Genomic DNA, 25,622 nt, shown 5'->3' on the forward strand with positions numbered 1-25,622 from the left:
CTATTTAATAGACATATATATATTTAATATAACTTATTTATTTTTCTCTATATTTATTTATCCTGTATTTCATTGCACTGCTGCCGTGATGTTAACAAATTTCTCACCATATGCCGGTGATATTAAATCTGATTCTAATTCTGTTTGCCTCTGTGAGGGGAACATTACAGGTCAAGAAAAGAGAAAGATTAAAGACAACATTTTCCAAATAGATTCGATACTGCTTTGTACTGAAGTTACAATCGTAATACTGGATTGTACTGAAGTTTTGAAAAATCAGTTAACTGTTCCCAAAATATTATCGGTTAAAAGTAACATTAGTAAGCTGGTCAAGAGAAAGTAAATGGAAAATGAAATAGCAAGAACTAACTGGAGAACAAAAGATCTCAAGAGTATTTAGAAATCTGTAAGTGCATTTAAAGAGGATGAATATTAATCAGTGTTAAATTTAGAGGTAATTACCAATTTAGTGTCTGAATATATGTTATAATGATATGAATCATTATAATTGAAACTGTTGTGCCTTGAAATGTGATGCATTTTGCTAGTAAAGAGTGACATGATGTTGTTCTTATGAGAAGTCCACTTTGTTAGAAGAGGTACAAATGCAGGTGACGATGCAGATTTTATGCAAGCATTTCACCATAAACTTTTTCTGACAAGGTTCTCCTCAGGCAGATCCCTTATGTTAGGCAACTATGGACAAAGTTAATAACTTAAGGTTGGTAGACAGCCTCTACAGAGATTTTGTTTAAGCAAGGGAGAAAACCTTCCCACGTGAAGAGATCTGTCTCATTGAAACATACAATGGTTACTAATATGAAGCTAGACACATAAACTGCTTTCTCTCTATAGATGTCTATCTTGCTGAATACTTCTAGCATGTTTTGTTTTTATTTAAAGTTCCAGTAACTGTGAAGTTACCTTTAGCCATAACTTTTCACTTTTGTAGAATGCAAACTCTTGGGTAGCACCATTTTTTAATTATTAGTTATTATTATTAGAGAAGACTTATGGAGTGCAATTGACAGGCTTGATTGCTAGGAACTTCCCCACATGAACAGGGGGGACGAGACTTAGCCTTTAGCTTTCCTTTAAAGCTGTTAATCTTGCTTTGAAAACTTTAAGAGATTCTCCAAAGCAATATACTGTAGGTGCCATTTTATAGTAGGCATAAAGTTAATAGTTGTGTAAGTTTAGGCACATATTTTGTTTTTGAAAAATGAACTTTTAAAAAAATGTTCCTTTCTCCACTGATGATTGGATTGCATTTACTGTGTGACTCAACTATATTTAGGATGCTAATAATCAAAGATATGCTTTCTGCCTAGCATTGAAAATAAGTAAGTTATGGTTCAATTTCAGACATTCACTCTTAACTATGGCAAATAGTTTCAGAAGGCCTTTGACAAGGTGCCACACACGAGGCTGCTAACCAAGTTAAGAGCCCGTGGTATTACAGGCAAGTTACTAAGATGATTAGAGCATTGGCTGATTGGTAGGAGGCAGTGATATAGTAGATGACCCCAACAGATTCACAGGTGAAGTGTCACTTCACCTGAAAGGACTGTTTGGGGCCCTGGATGGTAGTGAGGGAGGAGGTGTAAGCGGCCGGTGGAGCATTTGTTCCGCTTGCAAGAATAAGTGCCTGGAGGGAGATCAATGGGGAGGGATGAAAGGATGAATGGACAAGGGAGTCACTGAGTATGTTCATATCAGAATTTGATGATCTTTGGAAACTGAGTATCAAGGGTCAGTGCAGGAAAGTGGTCAAAAACGAGTAATGACCTTATTGAAAAGGATAACAAATGCAAAAATGGAATGACTGACTTCTGCTTTTCACATACTATTTTGATTTTCTTCTTTGCTTTATTGTGTGTTGCTGTGCAGTGTGATTTATCTCAAGGTTTAGACTTCAGTACAGGTCATGATTTTTATCATTTATAATGCAGATCCAAAACAGTAAACACAAAACCTATACAGTATGATTATAGTAATTGCATTACTTTTGTACATTCCACTGAAATCATGAGGGAACTGGTGATGATAACATTAAAATCAATGAAGCAGAAGAGCTATATCCTCTAAAGTATATTATTAATTTCTAAAAAAAGATTGTCCTTATGTAAGTATCAGTATCCAATTATTACTAATCATATTTCTAACAGGTCACTCCCAATATTTACATCTTGGACAGCAGAAAAACTGACAATGCTTTCCCACAGTTCCCTGCTACGGTACTACAGGTTGGAAATTTGTTTTACTGTGACTAAAAAGTAGTCTTTCTTAAAATCGTCAATAATGCAGCTTCTGAAATTATTAAAATATATAGGCCATTAAGTTTGTAGAAATGTCATTAATGCATAAATAGACATTTTTTGGTTTTCCTTATAGAGGACATTATTTTCCTTCCCTGATTTTCTGAGAGTGATATTTTTAAATCCTTGCTTTCTCCCTGTTTGGCTCCTTCCTTCAGTAACATTTGTTGATAAGGAGAGTCATGGTATTATTAACCCTGAAACACATCACTTATATGTTTGTCTTTGGATAATGAATATTATACACTATACAGATATAATGAATTCTGTAAAGCCAGAAACTACCCTTAAGGCTGATTTATACTTGTGCGTTGCATCTACGCTGTAGGTACCATGTACCCTACGCCGTACCCTACACCGTAGGTTGACGTGCACCTCCCCAAAAAAGTAACTTATACATCGCAACGATGCAGACTGCAACAACTGTGATTGGTCCGCTTGGTAGCATCGCACTTCCTCCTACACATTTCTGGTTGCTTCTTCTCCACCATGTTTGTAGGCTGTGCGTACACCGATATGAAATAGATGAACAAAATCGTCAAATCTACCTGCCGACATGCGAAAATGTTTGAAATGCATTTCCTCGTCCATGTCTCTCACAAAGAAACTCAACACAGTGGCATAGAAATCCCACCACCAATTAGCGTTTTGGTACACACCAATGCATGCTCGCTGCGGCGTAGAGCAATGCAGAAGTGAGAACCAGGGCTACAGCGTAGGCTGCGGCGTAGTCCATACACACAAGTATAAATCAGCCTTTAGCTTGACATCCAGGCACACGTTCAACCCAGTAAGTATTATTGGTTAGTCTGTGATTGCCATTTTAGTCTTTTTTTTATAAATTTATAGGACTTCGCATGAAATTAATACGGGTACAGTCGCACGATGACATTTAAGCTGATATCACCTGTTCTACATCACCCCTGGAAAATATAATTTTCTTTGAATTTGAGAAATTTCACAGGTTTCAATGCTCAAAGTCCTTGAGACCTGCAGATTAATTATCAAATTATTAAATATCTAATGAAATATTATTGATTCTTTAAATCTAAATGTATAAATAAGACTTTTTTTCCAACTATTTTAATGTCAACAGTCATCTGCAATTACAGAGAAAATACTGTGTCCGCAGATAGAATCATTCCACGCAATGATGTGGAACATTGATTTCAGTGAGTACCTCATAAAAGCGAAAGAGCACATAACAGCATGCAATTTGAGAGTGTGATATGGGAGCACAGCAGTATTTCGAGGAATTTATATTGGCTGCTGATATCCTGGCAGTTCCTAATTACAGAACAGTTCAACAACCATCAATAGCAACTTTCGGTCCTGTAGAACATTTGACAATTGAACTTAAATCACTATTTTCCACGCAGCTTGTACAATTATGTTTCTGGTTCTTTCACAGATCAGGAACAGCAGTTGTTCCAGAAAGCTGCAACTCCTGTTTCATAGTTATTGTTAATTCAGTAAGTACAATTTAGTCCTTCACATCTTTCAGAGTTAGACAATATGCAGTGTTTTATTAGGCAAAGTAATTAAAGTGATTAGGGTATAAAGATAACCATAATGTGCATCGTTTGATTAATTAAACAGAATGGATTAGAAATTGCCCAGACCATATAAACATGCACTAAAGTAATGGTACACAGAGCCTTTGAATGGAGATTACTGGGAAGTGATTTTCAAATGTGCACAGCATGAAATTCTTGGGCCTGTAACACAGTTTCTCACGTTAACCATGTGTAATTATTGGAGTTGAAAATAAAGCACAAATTTACTTATATGATTCCTCTCCATGAACATAGAAACATAGAAAACCTACAGCACAATACAGGCCCTTTGGCCCACAAAGCTGTGCCAAATATGTCCTTACCTTAGAACTACCTAGGCTTACCCATAGCCCTCTATTTTCCTAAGCTCCATGTACCTATCCAGGAGTCTCTTAAAAAACCCAATTGTTTCCGCCTCCACTGCCAGCACCGGCAGCCCATTCCACGCACTCCCCACTCTCTGCTTAAAAAACAACTTACCCCTGATATCTCCTCTGTACCTACTTTCAAGCACCTTAAAACTATGCCCTCTTGTGCTAACCATTTCAGCCCTGGGAAAAAGCCTCTCACTATCCACATGATCAATGCTGCTCATTATCTTGTACACCTCTATCAGGTCACCTCTCATCCTCCGTCACTCCAAGGAGAAAAGGCCGAGTTCACTCAACCTATTCTCATAAGGCGTGCTCCCCAATCCAGGCAACATCCTTGTAAATCTCCTCTGCACCCTTTCTATGGTTTCCACATCCTTCCTGTAGTGAGGTGACCAGAACTGAGCACAGTACTCCAAGTGGGGTCTGACCAGGGTCTTATAAAGCTGCAACATTACCTCTCAGCTCTTAAACTCAATCCCACTATTGATGAAGACCAATGCACCGTATGCTTTCTTAACCACAGAGTCAACCTGCACAGCAGCTTTGAGTGTCCTATGGACTCGGACCCCAAGATCCCTCTGATCCTCCACACTGCCAAGAGTCTTATTATTAATGCTATATTCTGCCATCATATTTGACCTACCAAAATGAACCACCTCACACTTATCTGGGTTGAACTCCATCTGCCACTTCTCAGCACAATTTTGCATCCTATCAATGTCCTGCTGTAAATTCTGACAGCCCTCCACACTATCCACAACACCCCCAACCTTTGTGTCATTAGCAAATTTACCAACCCATCCCTCCACTTCCTCATGCAGGTCATTTATAAAAATCACGAAGAGTAGGGGTCCCAGAACAGATCCCTGAGGCACACCACTGGTCACCGACCTCCATGCAGAATATGACCCATCTACAACCACTCTTTGCCTTCTGTGGGCAAGCCAGTTCTAGATCCACAAAGCAATGTCTCCTTGGATCCCATGCCTCCTTACTTTCTCAATAAGCCTTGCATGAGGTACCTTGTCAAATGCCTTGCTCAAATCCATATACACTACATCTATGGCTCTACCTTCATCAATGTGTTTAGTCACATCCTCAAAAAATTCAATCAGGCTCGTAAGGCATGACCTGCCCTAACCATATTATGCCTCTCCAAATGTTCATAAATCCTGCCTCTCAGGATCTTCTCTATCAACTTACCAACCACTGACTTGGGGTTTTTAGGCTAGCTCTTCCTAACTGAAAGTAGCAGGGTTGGGATTCGAGGTTGGGGCAGGCTGTGGGGTGGGGGGGGGGGATCTGACAATGAGTTGTGTGCAGTTTCCATAATATTCATAACACAGGCCTAGGAAACTTGTTTCTCAATTTCTCAACTGAGCATTAAAAGTTCCAAGTCCAAAGTGAAGTAAGTACATACATGTCACCACATATAACCCCGAGTTTGTTTTTCTGCCGGCATACTTAGCAAATCTAAAGAACAGTAACTGTAAACAGGATCAATGGACAACAAGCTGTGCAATGCCCCTCCAGTATGGCCTCATCGTGACAGCAGAGGAGGCCATGGACTGACATGTCGGAATTGGAAGTGGAATTAAAATGGGTGGCCACTGGGAGATCCCACTTTCTCTGGTGGATGGAGCATAGATGGTTGATGAAGTGGTCTCTCAATCTATGTTGGGTCTCACCAATATACAGGAGGCCACACTGGAAGCATCAGATGTAGTAGATGACCCCAACGGACTCACAGGTGAAGTGTCTCCTCACCTGAAAGGACTGTTTGGGGCCCTGGATGGTCGTGAGGGAGGAGGTGTAGCTCTTGTTCTGCTTGCTGGAGAGAGATCAGTGGGGAGGGGTGAAAGAATGAATGGACAAGGGAGTCGTGTTGGGAGCGATCCCTGTAGAAAGTGGGGGGCGGGGGAGGGAAAGATGTGCTTTGTGGTCGGATCCTGTTGGAGATGGTGGAAGTTACGGAGAAGTTACACCACACTGATTTCTCGAACTTCTGGTATTGCCCGCCTCCACAATTCCCTATTCCCATTTCCCCCTCACTCCCTATCTCCCTACCTGCACATCACCTCCTTTTGGTGCTCCTCTCCTTTTTTCTTTCTTCCATGACCTTCTGTCCTTCTGCTATCAGATTTCCCCTTTCTCCAGTTCTGTATCTCTTCCACCAATCAACTTCCCAACTCTTTACTTCACCCCTCCCCCACCCCCATTTCACCTACCACCTTGTGTTTCCTCCTCCCCTCATCCCACCTTCTTACTCTGACTCCTCATCTTTTCCCTCCAGTCTTCCTGATGAAGGGTCTTGGCCCGAAACATCAACTGTACACTTTTCCTAAAAAAAAATTGTCATGTTATTGACATTGGTTCATTGTGCTGTTTGATGTCCATTAAAATTAAGAGATATTTGTCTAAAATGGTTCAAATCATGCTAAAGTAAACAGGACCAATTTTGCACCACAATATTTAAAAGCAGAAATTTCTTCATAAATCAGACAGCTGTGCCTCTATTACCTTGTCTCTTTAAAAGCGCCGTGGGTTCTATCACATCTTTTAATTAGCAGCACATTACCACACAGAAAGACGTGTGATCATTGATATTGTAAGTTTTAATTTTTGTAAGTTGACTACAAGTTGGAAAAGTGGCCTATGAAAGGGATTTCACCTGTTCTGGCACCTGTCAAGTAAGGTTTGACTGAATTTTACAATGGGCATCTCTCTCTCCTCCCTCTCCCTCTCCCTCTCCCTCCCTCCCCCCACCCCCGAATAGATTTCCTATTTAGGGCCTTTTTGCAAGGAGTTTTTTTTTCTTTGCAGTATGATTGATCTGGGGCTGCAGATAAAGTAAGCAATTGTTTCCGAAGGCTTATAGCCTATCATACATGGCGTTAGTCATGCGCGAGAGAAGCTCACAATGAAGAGGTATCATTGTGCACACCGCTGTTCTCTCTGCTGTTGCCGACCATTTAGGTCTTGCTGCAGACGATGGATAGCTCTAATAAAGTTTTAACTACCCTCAGTTCAATGAAAGGAAATCACCAAGTCAATAAAATTGACTGGTTGACTTATAGCTGGCAGGGAACAGGAAAGTTACTGTTATTAGAAAACTCAGAAACAGAGAGGAGAGGATTATGGGTAGACTATTCAGCCATTTATGCACCAACAGCATAATCATGGCTCCTTATTCATTACAGACCCTTATGCTGCCTTCTCTCAGTATCCTATGACTCCTTTAGCATTAAAAATATATTTACCCCTTTTTGAATAGATTTAATGTTTTGACTTCATCTGCCTTCTACAGTAGAGAATTCTACAAGGTCACCACCTTCTGGGTGCAAACATTTTATCTGAACCCAGATCCCTGCATTTTGAGACTGTGAGCTCGTGGTCTCCAGCCACTGGGAACTCCCTTCTGGTGCCCTGTCTGTTTGAATTTAAAATGTTTTTTATGAGATCCCCTTTCATCCTTCTGTACGTTAGTGAATGTAGACTGAATCTTTCCTTGTACATCAATGTTGCCATCCCAGGAATCAGCTTGGTAAACTGTCACTTCCTCAGATAGGTAGACTAAAGTTGCGCAAAGAGGTCTCACCATGGCCCTGACCAGCTGCAGTTATAGTGCATATAGATTTCTGCACTCCTTTGACACAATTTATTTATTTTTGAAAGTTATAGTAATTTTTTATGTTTTGTGCTATACAGCAAATGGTTCTCTCTTACCGATTCTACTAGCTGCAACCTCAAGAAAAATTCAAATAGATTTGTTTGGTTTGATTTCACTTTCGAAACCAATACTTACTTTGTTCTGTCACATTAATACTTTTCACATGCACTGTAATTGTAACTTTTATCATTGATACTAGCATTTTTCCATTGACTGACATGAAGGATATTCGTCTGTAATTCCTGATTTTTTCCTCTTTCCTTAGTTTAAAAAATAAAATTTGCCAGCTGTGATCTGTATGAATTGTTCCAGAGTTTAAAGAATATTGAAAGATAACCACCAATGCATCTATTATTTGCAGGGCTTCTTCCTCCAGTATTCTGGAATAATAGATCACTAGGCCTTGGGGATTTGTTATTCTTTAGTTCCACTAATTTCTCCAGCACTATTTCTTTAGTGGTCATGATTTCATTCAATCCTTCCCTTGCTGTTGGTTCCTGAACATATCTGAGAGGTTACTTGTGCCCTGCTTTGTGAAGACTGAATCGAAGTATGTGTAATTGGTGGGTTCCAGGAAGTTCAATGCCTTGCTTGGGCGCAAATGGTGGAGAGTTCACTGTTAGGAGTGTATGAATAAGCCCGAGTCCTCTGCAGTGGTGCTCCTCATTTACAGCTCTGGTTATCTTATTCCATTCTGTCAGTGTGGAGTCTGCATGTTGGCCCTCGGACATTAGGCTCTATAATGAGTCAACCATTATATTCAGGGAAGTGATGAACCCCTCCTGCTAAACTGTTTGAGATAATTGTTTTTTTATTCTTTTTTACTTCTCTCCTAATATTTGTATATTTGTTACTGTGCACTTCTAATATTTGTTTATTTGTTACCTGTGCCACTGTGACACAGTGATATCATCTGGGATCAATAAAGTATCTATCTATCTATCTGTCTTCTTTCTGTGACTACCTGAGGTTCCTCTTCTGTCCCAAAGACACGTGAGTCAGTAAGTTAATCATGGTAAATTATCCCTTGAGTATATGCAAGAGGCAGAATTTGGGCGCACTGTGGGGAAAAATGAAATGGGATTAGTACAGGATTAGTGTTGGTTATCATGGGCATGATAGGTCAAAGGGTAACACACACAAAATGCTGAAGGAATGCAGCAGGTCCCGCCCCATCTGTAGAAAGGATTAAACGGTCAACATTTTGGGCTGAGACTCTTTGTCAGAATTGAATGAAGGGTCTCGATAGAGATATTAAAGCTGGTAATCTCTTTGCTGAAAGCAACTAAGATTGCTTTGACACATATAATTTGTAAGAAATAATCTCTGGCCTTTGCATATTTTTGCAAACTTGCCTTGCTTTCATTGGGAAAAGTTGCACCTATGTTTGTTGTTAAGTACTGTTTTGACTCCTCTTCAATAGACTGATTTTTGAGTAAATTGACCTTGTTATAAACTAATTGTCCTGAAGTCAGATGTAAGCTAATGGCCAGTATAACTCACTGACTGATGGAAAGTTATCAATAAGAGATATATTTGGAAATAGGTCCAAAATTGTGAGCAATCTATCAATCATGGTGCCCAGCAAAAAGACCTGGTTGAATTTAGCTGGGCCAAAGGGCATTCAAATGTATTGGGCACTTAGCACCACTATATTTATGATTGTTGTGCCAGTTTTACGTCTCCGAAACAGTCAAAATATAATAAATTTTTACTCCAATAAATCATCTTTGTGAGTTAGAGCAGCATCAACTGTTATGGTAACAGAAGAGCAAAGGTGACAGATAAGCCACTGTGTTAATGAAATGATAAGAGTCTGAGACACAATTCGACATTGTCATGGGAGGGAACAAATTGTGTAGAAAACTCATGAAAAAATCAAAGCAAGGGAAAGATTGCTTCATTACAGTGCAAAGTAGTTTATGTTTCCTGGAGTGAGAAGCTCAGAAAGGAACAATGCTTTAGCTAATGCTATTGGATATGACAAGGCATACCACAGACTTCCACATGGGGGCTGAAATAAAGTATTTTATTTAATTTGCACTTGGTAAACCTTTAATTAAACAATGTGAAGGAAGCAGAAATTGAGAATCAGACTCCAGCACCTTGCAGTGAAATACTAAAAATTCTGCTTAGTTTGAAAATTAATATAATGGTTCAGCCGCTTGTTAAATGAAAATAGAATTTGTAAGGAGTATTAACAGGCAGCTGAGCAGATATTGTGCATTTTATTACAGGCTAGGCCAAAGTTAAAGTTGCTCTGTGCCTTAGTGTTCCCTTCACATTGCGGAAGGTATCTCTTGTGACTTGTCTTATTTATTTTTATTATTATTTTTGAGATACCACACAATAATAGGCCCTTCCGGCCCAACGACCTCACGCCATCCTATTACAGCCATGTGACCTACTAACCGATATGTCTTTGGAATATGGGAGGAAACTGGAGCACCTGGAGAAAACTTATGGGGTGAACATACAAACTCATTTCAGACAGCGGTGGCAATTGAACCCAGGTTGCCTACGCGGTAATAGCGGTATGCTAACCGCTATGCTACTGTTTCAAGCTTATTCTTTGTTTTCTGGAAAAGGAACATCAGAACACAAGAATATACATAGGTTTGAAATTTTGTGGAATATTGGTAGCTTGGGTTGGCTATTTGGAGGTTTGTTTGACCACTGAGCTTGACAAAATGTTTGCAGACATTTTGGCTCCAATTGAGAAATCATCATCAGTGCACAGTTGAGGATGTCGTCTCCTCAGAATGCCAGCTTATATACTCTGGGATTTGAATTGATACTGATAAAACATCCTGATCTGGTATGGTTCAAAACACGATTGCTAGGGAAGTCTGTTGGAAGTCTTTGTAGGTTAATTGGTCATGTCCCTCAAAGCCAGCCAGACAGAATCTTCTACTGCTAAACTGTTCAGTGTTTTGAACCGGCAACAGCATTTCCTGGTTTTCTGGGAGTTCAGGCTGGCATGTAATAAACAATTACAAGTTCGCTGGTACTGTTCAAAATGTTGTTGTCACAATCATCCCATAGTCTGGAAAATCTGCCAGTCTGCCACCATCAAGGATTGAGCGTACCAGATTGACAGGGTTTTACAGTACAGCTCTAAATGTCTATGTTTTGTCAGTAAATGAAAAACTAAAATACTCAATAATTGTGTTTGTTTGTAAGAATAAACATGTTTGCTCTGAGCATTCACCATGATATGAGACCCTATGTGAGCAAATACAAAACTCTCATGCACTAAGAATACTCCACATATAAAATGGAAACGTCCTAATTTTCATCCTAATTGGAATGATCTAATTGACACATCACATCCTCTGCTAACTATGAAAAGATCAACATTTGCTGTTATGTCCATTCATCACATACCATCACCACCATTGTTTGCTTTTCAAACAGGGCCGGTGTTACATAGTGACAAATCTTATAATGGATCAATGTGGAAAGGATCGGGCCCAGCGACCACAGCCAAAAAAATCAGCTGCGCTCCTAAAGAACCTTCCTGTGCTAAAGAAGGACACAAAATCCACTGGGAAATCTCCACTGAGTAAGAGGCTTTGCATGTGAATAGTTAATAAGGTTATACTATAGTTGCAATGAGCAATTGAGCTGGAAGTAACTGCAGGCTTTGGCCCTCCATCTTTATTGTGTTAGCTGATCACAAGAATTTCAACAGCTGATAGTGTAGTTGGCTTCATGGAAATAGAGACTGATTAAGAAAAAAATCAAGGCTTTCAATAGCTCACTGCATTCACTGCCCACAGATAAATGTCAGTTGACAATAGGATGAATACCAACCTATGATACCAACCATGATTTGTATGGCTTCCAACCCTACTGTTCCAAGCTACCACTGAAAAGTAATCAACTGTATAATCTGCTGTCATTAGACCATACTCTAGAAATGAGTTAACTGCTCTGTGAGAAGAGAGAAAAACATCACTAAGTATTTAAATAATATCCTTTAGGCTGGTTCCATGTTAATTATTCAACACAAAGGATTGATCAGAAGACATGGAATTTGTGTTCCTCAGTTCCATCTTGCTCAGTTGAATGGGTTGATGTTGCTTTTCTCAAAGAAAACCTGTGCTCATTTAGAGGAAGACCAAATAGTCAGTGGCCGTTTGATCCTCTGACCTAAGAACAGATGACTAGCTTGAACAGCAGAGCAAAAATCCAAGTAACTAGTTACGATGTGTGAAAGCTGTCTAACTAATTTCAACTTGAGCTTACTTCTTCAACATTTAAACTGATCATTTTTTTTGCCATATGTGGAAGAGTTTGAGCTGATAATTGTTTGACTTTGCATTATGTTGATTTAGAGCTTAGCCAGGAAAGGAAAATTGATCACATTACATAGAAAATAGAATGGTACAGCACAGTACAGGCCTTTCTGCCCACAATATTGTGCAGACGTTCTGATCTACTCTACGATCAATCTAATGATTTCCTCCCACATAATCCTCAATTTTCCTTTCATCAGGTGCCTATTGAAGAGTCTCCTAAATGTCTCCATTGTATCTGCCTTTACCAGCACCCCTGGCAGCACATTCCACGCACCCACCACTTTCTGTGTAAATAAACAAATCTACCTCTGATATCTCCAGTCACCTAAAAACCATGCCCTCTTGCATTAGCCATTTCCGCCCTCGGAAAAAGTCTCCGGCTATCCACTTGATTAATGCCTCTTATCATCTTGTACACCTGTCAAGTCACCTCTAATCCACCTTCACCCCAAAGAGAAAAGCCCTAGCTTACTCAACTTTTCCTCATAAGACATGCTATCTGGTCCAGGCAGACTCCTGTCAAATCTCTTTAAAGTCTCTACATCCTTCCCATGAGAGGACCAGAATCACACACAAAACTCTGAGTGTGATCTAACCAGGGTTTTAGAGAGTTACAACATTACCTTGCAGCTCTTAACTCAATCCCTCAATTAATGAAGGCCAACACAACATACACCTTCTTAAACACTCTCTCAACTTGCATGATAACTTTGTGGGATCTATGGACATGGACCACAAAATCCCTCTATTCCTCCACACAGCTAAGAATTGTGCCATTAACCCTGCATTCTGCCTTCAAATTTGACTTTTCAAAATGAATCACTTCATACTTTTCCCGATTGAACTCCATTTGCCACTTCTCAGCCCTATAAGTGTCACATTGTAATCTACAAGAAACTTCTGTGCTATCCTCAACACCAATAATTGTGTCATCTGCAGAATTAATAACCCATCCTTCCATGTCCTCATCCAAGTCATTTACAAAAATCACAAAGAGCAGGAGTCCCAGAACAGATCCCTGTGGAACTCCACTGGTGACCGACATCCAGGCAGAATATACACCATTACTACCACCCTCTGCTTTCTGTGGGCAAGCCGAAACTGAATCCATGCAGCCAAGTTTCCCTGGATCTCATACCTCATGAATTTCTTAATGAACCTACCATAGGGAATCTAAAATCTATATATACCACTGTACTTTTATCAATTTGTTTTGTTAAATCCTCAGCAAATTGCTCTGGTTCAGAAGGGAGTTATTTGTTATTGTGATGAAATGAATAAACTTTTATGCTACTGGAGTATCTATGAGCAATGACAAAGTAACTTCATTTGTCCCTAGGAGCTCCTGATTTTCCAAGCTTTGTGACAGCAGATCTACAAGGAGCCACAAAGACTGCGCAAACAAGAAAATCCAGAAGTATGGTAGGGAAGTTGAGTTATAGAAATGAAATATCAATACTGCAATAGATAAAATAGCAGTTAGTTTTTCCAGCCAAAAGGAGTGTGGTTTTTTTAATTTTTGTCTTCACTAATTGGAGAAGTATCTGATAGTTGTGATTGTCCAGTTGTGCTAATTTTCTAATGTATAAAATTTAGTGGAAGTGATAATTGGATTTGACAACATTTGTGGAATCTGTTCTGTCAATTTCTCATTCCAAATTTGAAGATTGGATTTTATTCCCAGGAGTTAATTTTAGTGCCAGAAATCTCCAGGAGGGAGATGAAATACATACATTTTATAATGCATGGATTTGCAAAAAAATTCTTATTCGATTTTTTTTTTTGTCATGCAGCAATGTTTCACGGTGTCGTCATCTCCTTATCTCTGGGAGAACATAAGCTATCTTCATCTGCCTTAAGATAACCCTTTACTTTTTGATGCCTCATATTAATGTAGGGAGTCATAATATTGTCATCATCATTGCCATGGTTAAATTATGTCCAGGATATGATTAGGATATAAATATTTACAAACCTTTAATTATTATTGTTGCATCAATTAAATGTGAACCTCTAATAAAATTCATACGTACCTCTCAAAATGTATTTTATTTGAGGTAACAACTGTAAAGCAATTTTAATAAATATGTAATACTGAATCACATACTCTGCCCATACCAGACAGTGATGCAGCCTGTCAGATTACTCTCCATGGTATATCTACAGTATGGAAGTTTGAGTGGTGTAGGTGATAAACCAAATCTCCTCAAACTCCTGATGAAATATAGCCGCTGTCTCGCCTTCTTTATAGCTGCATCAATATGTTGGGACCAGGTTAGATCCACAGAGATTTCGACACCCAGAAACTTAAAATTTCTCATTCTGTCCACTTCTGATCCCTCTGAGGATTGGTTTGTGTTCTCTCGTCTTACTTTTCCTCAAGTCCACAATCAGCTCTTTCGTCTTACTGACATTGAGTGAAAGGTAGCTGCTGCAACACCACTCCACTTGTCGGCATATCTCACTCCTGTACGCCCTTTCGTCATCACCTGAGATTTTACAAATAATGGTTGTATCGTCAGCAGATTTATAGATGGTATTTGAGCTGTGCCTAGCCACACAGTCATGGCTATAGAGGGAGTAGAGCAGTGGGCTAAGGTGCGCCAGTGTTGATTGTCAGCGAGCAGTAGATGTTATCACCAATCCACACAGTTTGTGATCTTCTGGTTAGGAAGTCAATGATCCAATTGCAGAGGGAGGTACAGAGGCCCAGGTTCTGTAGCTTATTGATCAGGTCTGTGGGAATGATGGTGTTAAATGCAGAGCGATAGTCAAAGAACAGCATCCTGACATAGGTATTTGTGTTGTCCAGGTAATCTGTGTGAAGAGCCATTGAGATTGTGTCTACCATTGACTTATCAAGACAATAAGCAAATTGCAGTGGGTGCAGGTTCTTGCTGAGGCAGGAGTTCATTCTAGCTATGACCAACTTCTCAAAGCATTTCATCACTGTAGTTTTGAGTGTTACCGGGTGACAGTTAATCTGCCGTTAATTCATTTTCATTAACTCTGTCCATCCAGATCATTAACATATAATGTGAGCCAACACCAATCCTCATAACACCACTAGACACGGCAGCCAACTAGAAAAGGCCCCCTTTATTCCCACTCTTTGCCTTCTGCCAGTCAGGCAATCTTACATCCATGCTAGTATCTTTCCAGAACCATTGAATACCATGGGCTCTTAGCTTGTTTAGAATTCTCAGGTACAGCACCTTGTCAAAGGCTTTCTGAAAGTCCAAGTACACAACATCCACTGACTCACCTTTGTCTATCCTATGTGTTATGGAGGGTTTTGGAAAAATTTGATTACAAAAGCATAAAAAAGCTGGTGGGACAGTGACAAATGGCGTGGTTAGACAAGCTCTTAGATTTCCAAAAGGCTAACATGGCTATAGAAAGATAGGAATGAAAAGGAAAATAAATGAAGTTTGGTCTGCTCGCCAAAGCATTATGAAATAGTTTTTCTGTAATGTACAATTCACTATATATTAGCATCACTGTGTTCAGACTTTTATAATGTTTTATTTCTAAAACATGTTATTCAATTCACAGGAAATTGCCACTCCAACCCACCCATTAACTCAGGAGAGCGGCTTCAAGGATCTGGAACATAAAGGTAGTAGGATATGGCTGGATGGTTATTACTTAAAGATATGTTTGATAATTGGCTAAGTTTGTGGTTGGCAGCTCAGAGATAAGGTAGATATATTGCTGACCTTCAATAAAGATGATTAGTGTCACTCATTGTGTTTTGGATTTTGCATTTCTTAATTGCTTCAGTATTGGGTTTCTGATCTCTGCTGTCCAATGATATGGTCAAACTAGTTGAGAAGCCAATTCTCAGAGATGGCAAACTTGGAACTAAAAGTCTGTTGCACAAAAGAATGAATGCTTGAATTCCAAAGTAAGGACAGGAAATGCTGGAAATAATCTGCAAGGAATATTAAAGGAATCCTGTTTCACTCTCTCCATATGTTCTTCCTTACCTTATTTTTGATTTTCATTTTTAAAAACTCAAATATTAATTAACCTTAAACATTTTTTAGATTATGAATAAAGATTGCAGCAAACTTATGAAAATTAACTAGAAAAAACACTCAAATGCCAACAATTAATATCAGATTTTTAGAAACAGACCATTTGTAAAATAGTAATTATGGTTTAGTATGCTGTGTAAAGCATTGACCTCAAACAGCAGGCATTTTCAGGGTATTTTTCAGTAAAAAATATATATGTATTGAGTTCTCATGAGTTCAATGATTTCTACTAATGACTGCTTCCTGTGGTGGAGCTGCAAATCACTGAGACTTCTACTTTGGTTTTATTCATCAGTGTGCACGTGCAAACCCAGAGGCTGATGCTGGATTTTGTACATCTCACTGATTGCTTCACATATTCCAGCTCAATATTATTGGAGTAACTTGTATTTGGTTTATTCCTGTCACATGTATAGTAGAGATCTTTATTTGTGTGCTGTCCAAACTCATTGTTCTGTACATACATAGGTACAGCAAGATAGTATAAAAAAAAACTTTTAGTAGAATTTTCTTGTAGTTGTCAACGAAATATTATAACACAACATGATTACTTCCTCCCTGTTATTTACTCTTTTCTCTGAGTAGAAATGGTGCCAAAACACCCGAGGAACCAAAGTTTCTGGTAAATTAATTATGAAGTAGAAGTAACAAACATTTTGTATTGCTGATAAATGACGTTTACTTGGTTTAGAGTTACTTTCATGTAGCCTGGCAGATTTGCTGCAGATTATTAAACATCTTCTTAATCTGTTTGAACTTTGTGACTGCTTTTCCTGTTTTCTTTCTACATAGATTATTGCCCACAGCCAATGTTAGTTATTAATGCATTTTCCTAAGTTTCACACAGACTGTTACTGCTGTTTTGTTTATATACTACGCTGGGTGCTAATTGGATGAATTTCTATTCAGTCACATATCAACTGCAGCACCCTTGTTGAAACCTGAAGCTGCTACTCCAGTGAATTTTGCTGCTATTATCAGTCAATATTTAATTCTAACATATTCATCCTTGTTGCTATGTTCTGCCTATCACAGAGAGTTCATAGTTAGTTTTGCCAACCACATCGAAATCAAAGGTAAAATTTATTATCAGAGCACATACATGTCACCACATATAACCCTGAGATTCTTTTTCTGTGGGTGTACTATAGAACAGTAATTGTAAACTGTAAACATCAGTGACTATTAACTGTAAACAAACTGCAAATGCAGATATAAATAAATACTAATAAGCAACATGTATGAAATAACAATATATCAGTCCTTAAAAGAGTGTAGTTATCCCCTTTTGTTCAAGAGCCTGATGGTTGAGGGGTAGTAACTGTTCTTGAACCTGGTGGTGCAAATCCTGAGGCTCTTGAACCTTCTACCTGATGGCAGCAGTGAGAAAAGAGCATGGCCTGGGTGGTGAGGATTTTGATGATGGATGCTGCTTTTCTACAGCAACATTTCATGTAAATGTGGTCAATGGTTGGGAGGGTTTTACCTGTGATGTACTAGGCCGAATCCACTACCTTTTGTAGGATTTTCCATTCAAAGCCATTGGTGTTCCCATACCAGGCCATAATTCAGCCAGTCAGCACACGTTCCACCACACATTTATAGAAGTTTGCCAAGGTTTTTGATGACATGCCAAACATCCGTAGACTCCTGAGGAAGTAGAGATGCTGTTGTGCTTTCTTTGCAATTATATTTATATGATGGTTCCAGGACAGGTCCTCTGAGACAGTGACATCCAGGAATTTAAAGTTACTGACCCTCTCCACCTCTGATCCACTGATGATTACTGGCTTATGGACTCCTGGTTTCCCTCTCCTGAAGTTTATAATCAGTTCCTCGGTCTTACTGATACTGAGTGAGTGGTTGTTGTTATCACACCACTCAGCAAAGTATTTAATCTCCCTCCTGTATGCTGATTCATCATCTCCTTTGATACTGTCCACAGTAGAGGTGTCGTCGGCAAACTTGTATATGGCATTGGAGCTGTACTTAACCACACAGTCATAGGTGTAAAGCAGGTAGAGCAGGGACTAAGTACACATACCTGCAGTGCTCTTGTGCTGATGGAGATCATGGAGGAGATGCTTTTGCCAATCCGAACTGACTGGGGTCTACAAGTGAGAAAATCCAGGATCCAATCGCACAAGGGTTATTGAGGCCCAGGTGTTGGAGTTTACTGATTAGTTTTGAGGGAAAGATGGTGTTAAATACTGAGCTATAATCGATAAAGAGCATCCTGATGTATGCGCTTTTGCAGTCTCGATGCTCCAGGGTTGTGTGAAGAGCCAATGAGACTGCATTTGCTGTGGACCTGTTGCTTCAGTAGGTGAATTGGAGCAGATCCAAGTTGCCACTCAGACAGGAGCTGATGTGCTTCAACACCAGTCTCTCAAAACACTTCATCAGTGTGGGTGTAAGTGCCACTGGGAAACGGTCATTAAGGAAGGTTACCACACTCTTCTTGGCCATTGATTGAAGCCTGCTTGAAGCACGTGGGTAGTGCACTCTGCTTGAAGATATCCATGAATACACCAGCCAGTTGGTCGGCTCAGATCGTCAGTGTCTAGACCAGGTGTTTTCCTGGGATTCACTCTCTGTAAGAGACTTGCTTTTTAGGCTCTGTCTGTATGCAGGTAGCGGGAGTACACCCATATGATCTGACTTGCCAAAATATGGTCTCAGGAAGGAACGATAGGTGTTCCTTATCATAGTGTAGCAGTGGTCTTGTGTGTTGGGACCTCTGGTGCACCAGATTACATGCTGGTGATAATTGGACAGGGTTTTCTTCAATGAGGCCTGGCTAAAGTCGCCGAGTATAATTTGAAGTTTATTGGGATGGGCTGTTTCTTGTTCACAGACAACATCATGCAGTTTCACGAGTGCTTGCTTCTAACTGGCCTTTGGTGGTATGTAAACTGCAGTCAGGATCACGGGTGAGGCAAGCAGAATGGTCCACATTTAATTGTTAGTTGTTCTAAGTCAGTGGAACAAGAAGTCAACATCCATGCACCAATGAAAACTGACTAAAAAGCATACGCTGCCACCTCTTTCTTTCCCAGAGTTTGAGGTTCGATCCATTCTGAACATCGTAATGGCTTCTGATCGGATAGCCACATCCGATAACCAAGTCTCAGTGCAACAAACAATTGAGATCTGCCTCGTCTGCCTCTGGTACAGCAGCCTTGCCCTGAGATCATCAATCTGATTTTCAAGTGATTGTACATTTGCCCACAAGATGGTAGGCAGAGGAGGCCCCAACCCCCTGCACTTCAGCCTGGTTTGAATCCCGCCTTTCTTGCCCTGTTTTCCGCCGTAGCCTCGACGTTGATCCTTAACGGTGCCGTGCTTAACTGCTCTGCATTTAACCATTGAACATCAGATCTGAATATCATTGATGCAATTTCATTGCCCGTCGTTAAGAGGAAATTTACATGCTTCAGAATGCAGCAAAACTAGTTCAATAGGAGTCTATTTAAGAGGAAAATTGGTACAAGCTCCTGCAGCCCGCTGAGAGTTGCTGATGTACAATGGCACCATCTTTACCTGGACCTCTCAACTCGACATCACCGGTTTGCTTCAGGGATTCTTCAAAGGCCTGCCATGCTGCTTTATTTCAAACAGCTCATCTCCTCTTATTCATCAGGTTAGCTATCAAAGAAAAATTTACTGAGAATTAATATGACACCATGTCTGTGGTATGTGAAGGACTGACACACCACAAGCTCTCTGCTTGTGTCTGAAGGAGGTATTCAGAACTTTTTGGCATTTCAAGACACCGTCCTTCAAGTAGGCCATGCTGGGTTTTGCTGTCAGTTTTGCGCTGAGAACAAAGCTTGTAGGACAACTTCAGGAGAAGCACACCACTTTAATAGATCTGACAGGGCAGGAATGTTGAAGAGTATCAGGTGTTGGGAGGCAACACAGGTTTGCTGCCTCAGTGTGTTGCCTCTCCAGTTATTCCATGGTTACTGCAGATCGATGGCATGGCCTCGAATTATATATTTCTCTGTCATGAACTCCCTCATGTGCCCATGTTTCAGCAAAGCACTTATTTAGATGACTACAAGAGAACTTTGGTCTCCCTTCTTTCAATAGTGTTTTACAATACAGTGACATGGCTGCAGAATATCTAGATACAGAGAAAGCCACAGGTTAAAGAGGTGTTTGCCATACTGGTCATCTGTGCAGACACAGGCAGGGAAAGTGAAGCCAGAGCTTCATACAGCTATCGCCTTGCCTTCATGTCCACTCTGTTGTTCTCATTCCCATAAAAACAGTGTACGCACTATCATGGAAGTTTACTTTGGAGCCAGCTTTTTAAGTTTTGTTCTCTTCCTGTCATTTTAGGCCTGGAAGAGTCACTTCCCACCAGTGCTAGTGGATCCGAAAGAGACAGGGGCATACAGCAATCTGAGTCTCTCACACACACATCGGGAAATAGCAGTGCCTGTGCCTACGTCCCAGAGGACACAAACAACGAACCTGAGCAGACAGAACCATGCAAGGCAGAGCATGCAGGTGAGAAGAAACAAATGGCACCCTGCTGCCCATGGGCAATGATCCCTGTGCGTTTGGTGATATGAGTACTCACTGGGCATTAGGTCCTTGCCCTATTCAGATAGTAGAAAGAAGAAAATACTGCCCTTGATTTGACTAATCATTTTTGGATTCATTATACAAATATACCCTTTAAAAACAGGATAAAAATTGTTGCTCAATTACAATCGACAGATCCTTTCTCCTTCACTGTACGAAACCTAAGGTGACAGTGAAGCACCTGAATTGGGTGATTTGTTTCTGTACGGTACCCTGTGTAAATAATGTAATGAGCATATACAACAGTTCATCTCTGTGTGACAGGAGAACACACACCATAGTACAATAGTCTCTTTTATTTTGTACATTATTACTGTACAGTATTGCACACTGGTAAATTATTACGTATATTATTGTTCTGTACTTTGTTATTAGTTATTATTAATATTATTATTGCTAATTGTGTTTTAAAATATTGCTGTTATAATAAAATAATTTCCCATCCAGGATCAATAAGGTACTACTACTACTACTACTACTACTACTAATAATAATAATAATAATAATAATAATAATAATAATAATAATAATTATTATTATTATTATTATTTTATTTAAACCTAATATGAGTGATGTATGTTTGATATACAGTGTTAAAATACTGATAAGAATCAGGAGTCACAGCATAAAGTTCTGTGGATCCTTTAGGAGGAGTGGGTGCTGAGCAGTTTTAGCAGAAGAGGAAGATTTGTTCAGAGTTTCTTAAATAACATACATTGAAAAATAAAACTATCAATTATCTACAAATGTGACAAAGCATAAAAGAACCCTTAAATGGCCCAAGCTTACAGCACCCTCAGAGTTAAGAGAAGCTGATGAATGTGAAAGCTAAATTTCCTTCTTTTGGTAATTGTTTTGTAGGAAGTGAATAAATATTAACTAAATTTAATTGTTAGTGTCTGTTAGTCAGGTGAGTCTTCTTTGGTTCAAATTAAGTGATGTGAATTCTCAATGTCCTCTTTGGTACCTGCAAGATCTGTTCAAATGAGTGAGTGCAGTGAAGTCCTTATTGCTCCCACAGATGAATCATCTTTGCCTGAAGTAGTCATTGAATCTGTGGAGAACTGCAATGAAACTCAAGAGGCTACCAAATCCTTGGGTAAGAAACTATACCTCAATAGATATTGAGTACATACTACTTCAATTCTTATTCTACATGCAGTCTGAAAGGTGAACTCTCCAGATGGCACCAGGTGCTCTGGGGTGTATGCTATGAACCACAGGAGAACACTGGGTCTATGCAGTTCAACTCTTTGCTTCCATTGAGAAATTATGAGAAAATCAGGCACAAAACAAAACGTCCCAATACAGTATAGAAGTTGTCAAATCTCCCCCAAGTTGTTACCATCTAGTAAATGAGTACACGCCACTGGATGGCCACCTGTTAATTACATTTCACCCACATGTCTTCTTAACTCATGGTTAACAGCACCTTGCCAGTGAATAAGAGATTGTACTCGGTGCTCAAATTATTGAGGTACCACTTCCTCTACTCTTCGCTACTCTCTTTATTCCCATGACTGTGTAGCTAGGTATGGCTCAAACACCATCTATAAATTTGCTAATGATATACCCATTGTTGGTAGAACCTCAGATGGAGATGAGAGGGTGTACAGGAGCAGGATATAGCAGCTGGATGAGTGGTGTCGCAGCAACAACATTGCACTCAAGACGATAGAGCTGATTGTGGACTTCAGGAAGGGTAAGACGAGGGAACATGAACAAATCCTCATAGAGGGATCGGAAGTGGAGAGAGTGAGCAACTTCAAGTTCCTGGATGTCAAAATCTCTGAGGATCTAATCTGGTTCCAACATATTGATGTAGCTGTGAAGAAGGCAAGATTGCATCAGGAGTTTGAGGAGATATGGTTTGTCACCTAAAACACTCAAACTTCTACACTGCAGATGTACCTTGGAGAGCATTCTGACAGGCTGCGTCACTGTCTGGTATGGGGGGAGGAGCTGCTGCACAGGACTGAAAGAAGCTACAGAAAGTTGTAAAGTTAGTCAGCTCCATCTTGGGTACTAGCCTCCGTAGTATCCATGACATCTTCAAGCAGTGTCTTGTCTCCCCTGCCATCCAATTCCTAAATGGACATTGAACCCATAAACATTGCCTCACTTTCTTTATATTTTTTCTGTTTTTCACTATTTTTAATCTAAGTATTTCATATACATATGTGTACTTACTGTAATTAATTTACTTTTTTTTCTCTTTCGATATTATCATGCATTGTCTTGCACTGCTGCTGCTAAGCTAAGAAATTTCATGACACATGTCAGTGATAATAAACCTGATTCTGATTCTGACTTGAAAATGGTTCATTTAATCATTTCAGCTGGGTTTGGTTAAAGCCTAATAGCCCATTCTTGGTAACCTGTATTTTACATTACAGGCACCTCCAGGATCACAGTGTAGAACAATACATTTAAAGAGTACATGGGGAGTGGACATTGTTCGAGAGTGCAGAACACATGCAATATTAACTGATGCTTCTTGACTTCAGATGACCATACTGTACTAAGCAACACTGTGTGACCTCAGATATCTCAAACAGTTCAGATTAAATGCCTTTAATCCTTAATTTAAGATTGTTAATTCAATATTTAATTCATTTATTAATCATGTCAATCTCTAGGTAATAATGAAGGTGATGAGCAGAATAAAGAAAGACAAAAGGTAAGATCACAACAATTAGGTCAACATTTTAGCACTTGGAATCAAAATGATGTTTCAATGATAATTCAGTTTATATTTGGTACCATGCTAACTATCAAGCAGAAACTACAATACCAGTTTCACATGTTTGTTTAGCTTCTCTATCTTTGCTCATTAGTTTATTAAACAGGTATCTCTTTAAATGCTATAATCACCTGGGAAACCCTGGCCTCATCCTCTGAGAGAGATCCCTTTGTCCCCTCAAACTCCACACGTGTAGCCCTTTTGTAACTTAAAGCTAACTTACTACCTTACTTTCCAATTTTGATGACAGGTCTTTGAAATGAAACAATTGCGCTGTCTTACCTTCAATAGATACTGCTTGATCCTTTACATGTTTCCAGCACTTTCTGATGTTATTACAGACGCTGACTTGAGAAATGTAAATTACTGAAGTGTCTGTTTTTTGTTTATGAATATGAGAAACCATACTCTCTGTATGGTTTAAAGCCTTTGAGCCTGTAATAAAAAGAATAAATTATATATATTAATAAGATTTTATATATTAGTATTTATATAATAATAATTAACTGATGAACAATAATTTTGGTTGAATTAACCCATAATTTTTTGGTAGTAGAATGAAGACTGCTGTCTGAAAGTAAGAAAAACATCATCATATTTTGACCACATTTTATCTTTGTGGATAAACTCTTTGATGTGAAGGATTCCACATTATTGATGCAATCATTTAATTATTTCAAGAGTTGATAATAATGGAAAATCCACGTCTTCTTTGAGAGAAACACACACAAAATGCTGTTGGAACACAGCAGGCCACCAGCTGCTGCCTGGCCTGCTGCGTTCCACCAGCATTTTGTGTGTGTTGCTTGAATTTCCAGCATCTGCAGATATCCTCATGTCTTCTTTGAGAGAGCTAGGTTTCTAGGGGCTTTTCTTCACAGGAGGGAAAAGCATTCATTACAGGCAACAAAGGATCCTTATTCAGGTAATGTAGTTATTGGGTTGCTGCACTGATAGCCAAATCCCAGCATAGCAACTAGAAAGTTTAAATCACAGGACCACGATTATCAAGGCCTCCAAGATGCACACTATTCTTATTTGGAAATAAATCGCTGTTTATTTGAACTGGGCCAAAATCCTGGAGTTCTGTACCCATCCTTTATCAGAATGGTTGAATTGATTTAAGAATAGCCATCTTAACAGCAGTGCTCATATTTGGAAAAAAATGTAAATTTGGAATAAATCTGGAATAGTTTAAAACATTTATCAATAACCACAAAGCTACTATATTGTTGTAAAAGCATTTTTAGTTCAATAATAGTCTTCAGGGAAAGAAATGTGCTGTCCTTGCCTTCTCTGAGCTTTGTAAGAAATGCAATGAATTGTGGGAAGGACAGGGAGAGCAGAAGGATGGAAATGAGGAGTGGTGTCTGAAGCAGGGTGACCAAAGACAGATCATATGGCCAGACAATGCTCCCCTGTAATGGCCAGTAGCTGAATCAACACACACAAAATGATGGAGGAACTCTGTTGGTGAGCTATCTATCACCTATGGAGGAAAATGAATAGTCAACATTTCAGACCGAGAATCTTCATTGAGTATCCTGATGAAGGGTTTTGAACTATAACATTGATTGCTGCCTAATCTGCTGAATTCCTTCAGCAATTTTTATGTGTTGATTCAGATTTCCAGCATCTGTAGTCTTTCTTGGAACATGCACAGTAACTGCCAGTTTTGCTAATGAGTGGATATAATATCACTAAATGTTATGACTTCATTGACATGCCATCTACTTATACCATGCATTTAATTTTACTTAATTTTGGATTGATTATACATACAGATGTGCTCTGTCCCCTGTAAAATGACTCTCACTACAGAAGTACAGGAAAGGTAAAACCCAGGAATCACTATTTGCAGAGGAACAGCTTTTCCACTCTGCCATCTGTTTCCTAAAAGGGCATTGAACCCATGAACACTACCTAACTTTTTAAATATACAATTGTTTCTGTTTATTGCACAATTTTAGTCTATTCAATACATGTATACTGTAGATTGATTATTATTATTTATTATTATT

At 39.2% G+C, this 25,622-nt stretch overlaps 1 protein-coding gene across 1 annotated transcript in view; it reads left to right on the forward strand.

Moving 5' to 3' along the window:
* The first annotated feature begins 11,365 nt into the window (after positions 1-11,365).
* The window catches only part of LOC140737548 (uncharacterized), a 40,539-nt gene continuing 26,282 nt past the window's right edge, over positions 11,366-25,622 (forward strand). The window contains exons 1-6 of the mRNA XM_073063994.1: positions 11,366-11,483; positions 13,562-13,644; positions 15,778-15,841; positions 20,610-20,780; positions 21,880-21,957; positions 23,498-23,538. Coding sequence (XP_072920095.1) covers positions 11,366-11,483; positions 13,562-13,644; positions 15,778-15,841; positions 20,610-20,780; positions 21,880-21,957; positions 23,498-23,538 — 555 coding nt within the window. The remainder of the gene's footprint in view (positions 11,484-13,561; positions 13,645-15,777; positions 15,842-20,609; positions 20,781-21,879; positions 21,958-23,497; positions 23,539-25,622) is intronic.

Source organism: Hemitrygon akajei, chromosome 13, assembly GCF_048418815.1.
Source record: "Hemitrygon akajei chromosome 13, sHemAka1.3, whole genome shotgun sequence".
NCBI classification, from domain to species: domain Eukaryota; kingdom Metazoa; phylum Chordata; class Chondrichthyes; order Myliobatiformes; family Dasyatidae; genus Hemitrygon; species Hemitrygon akajei.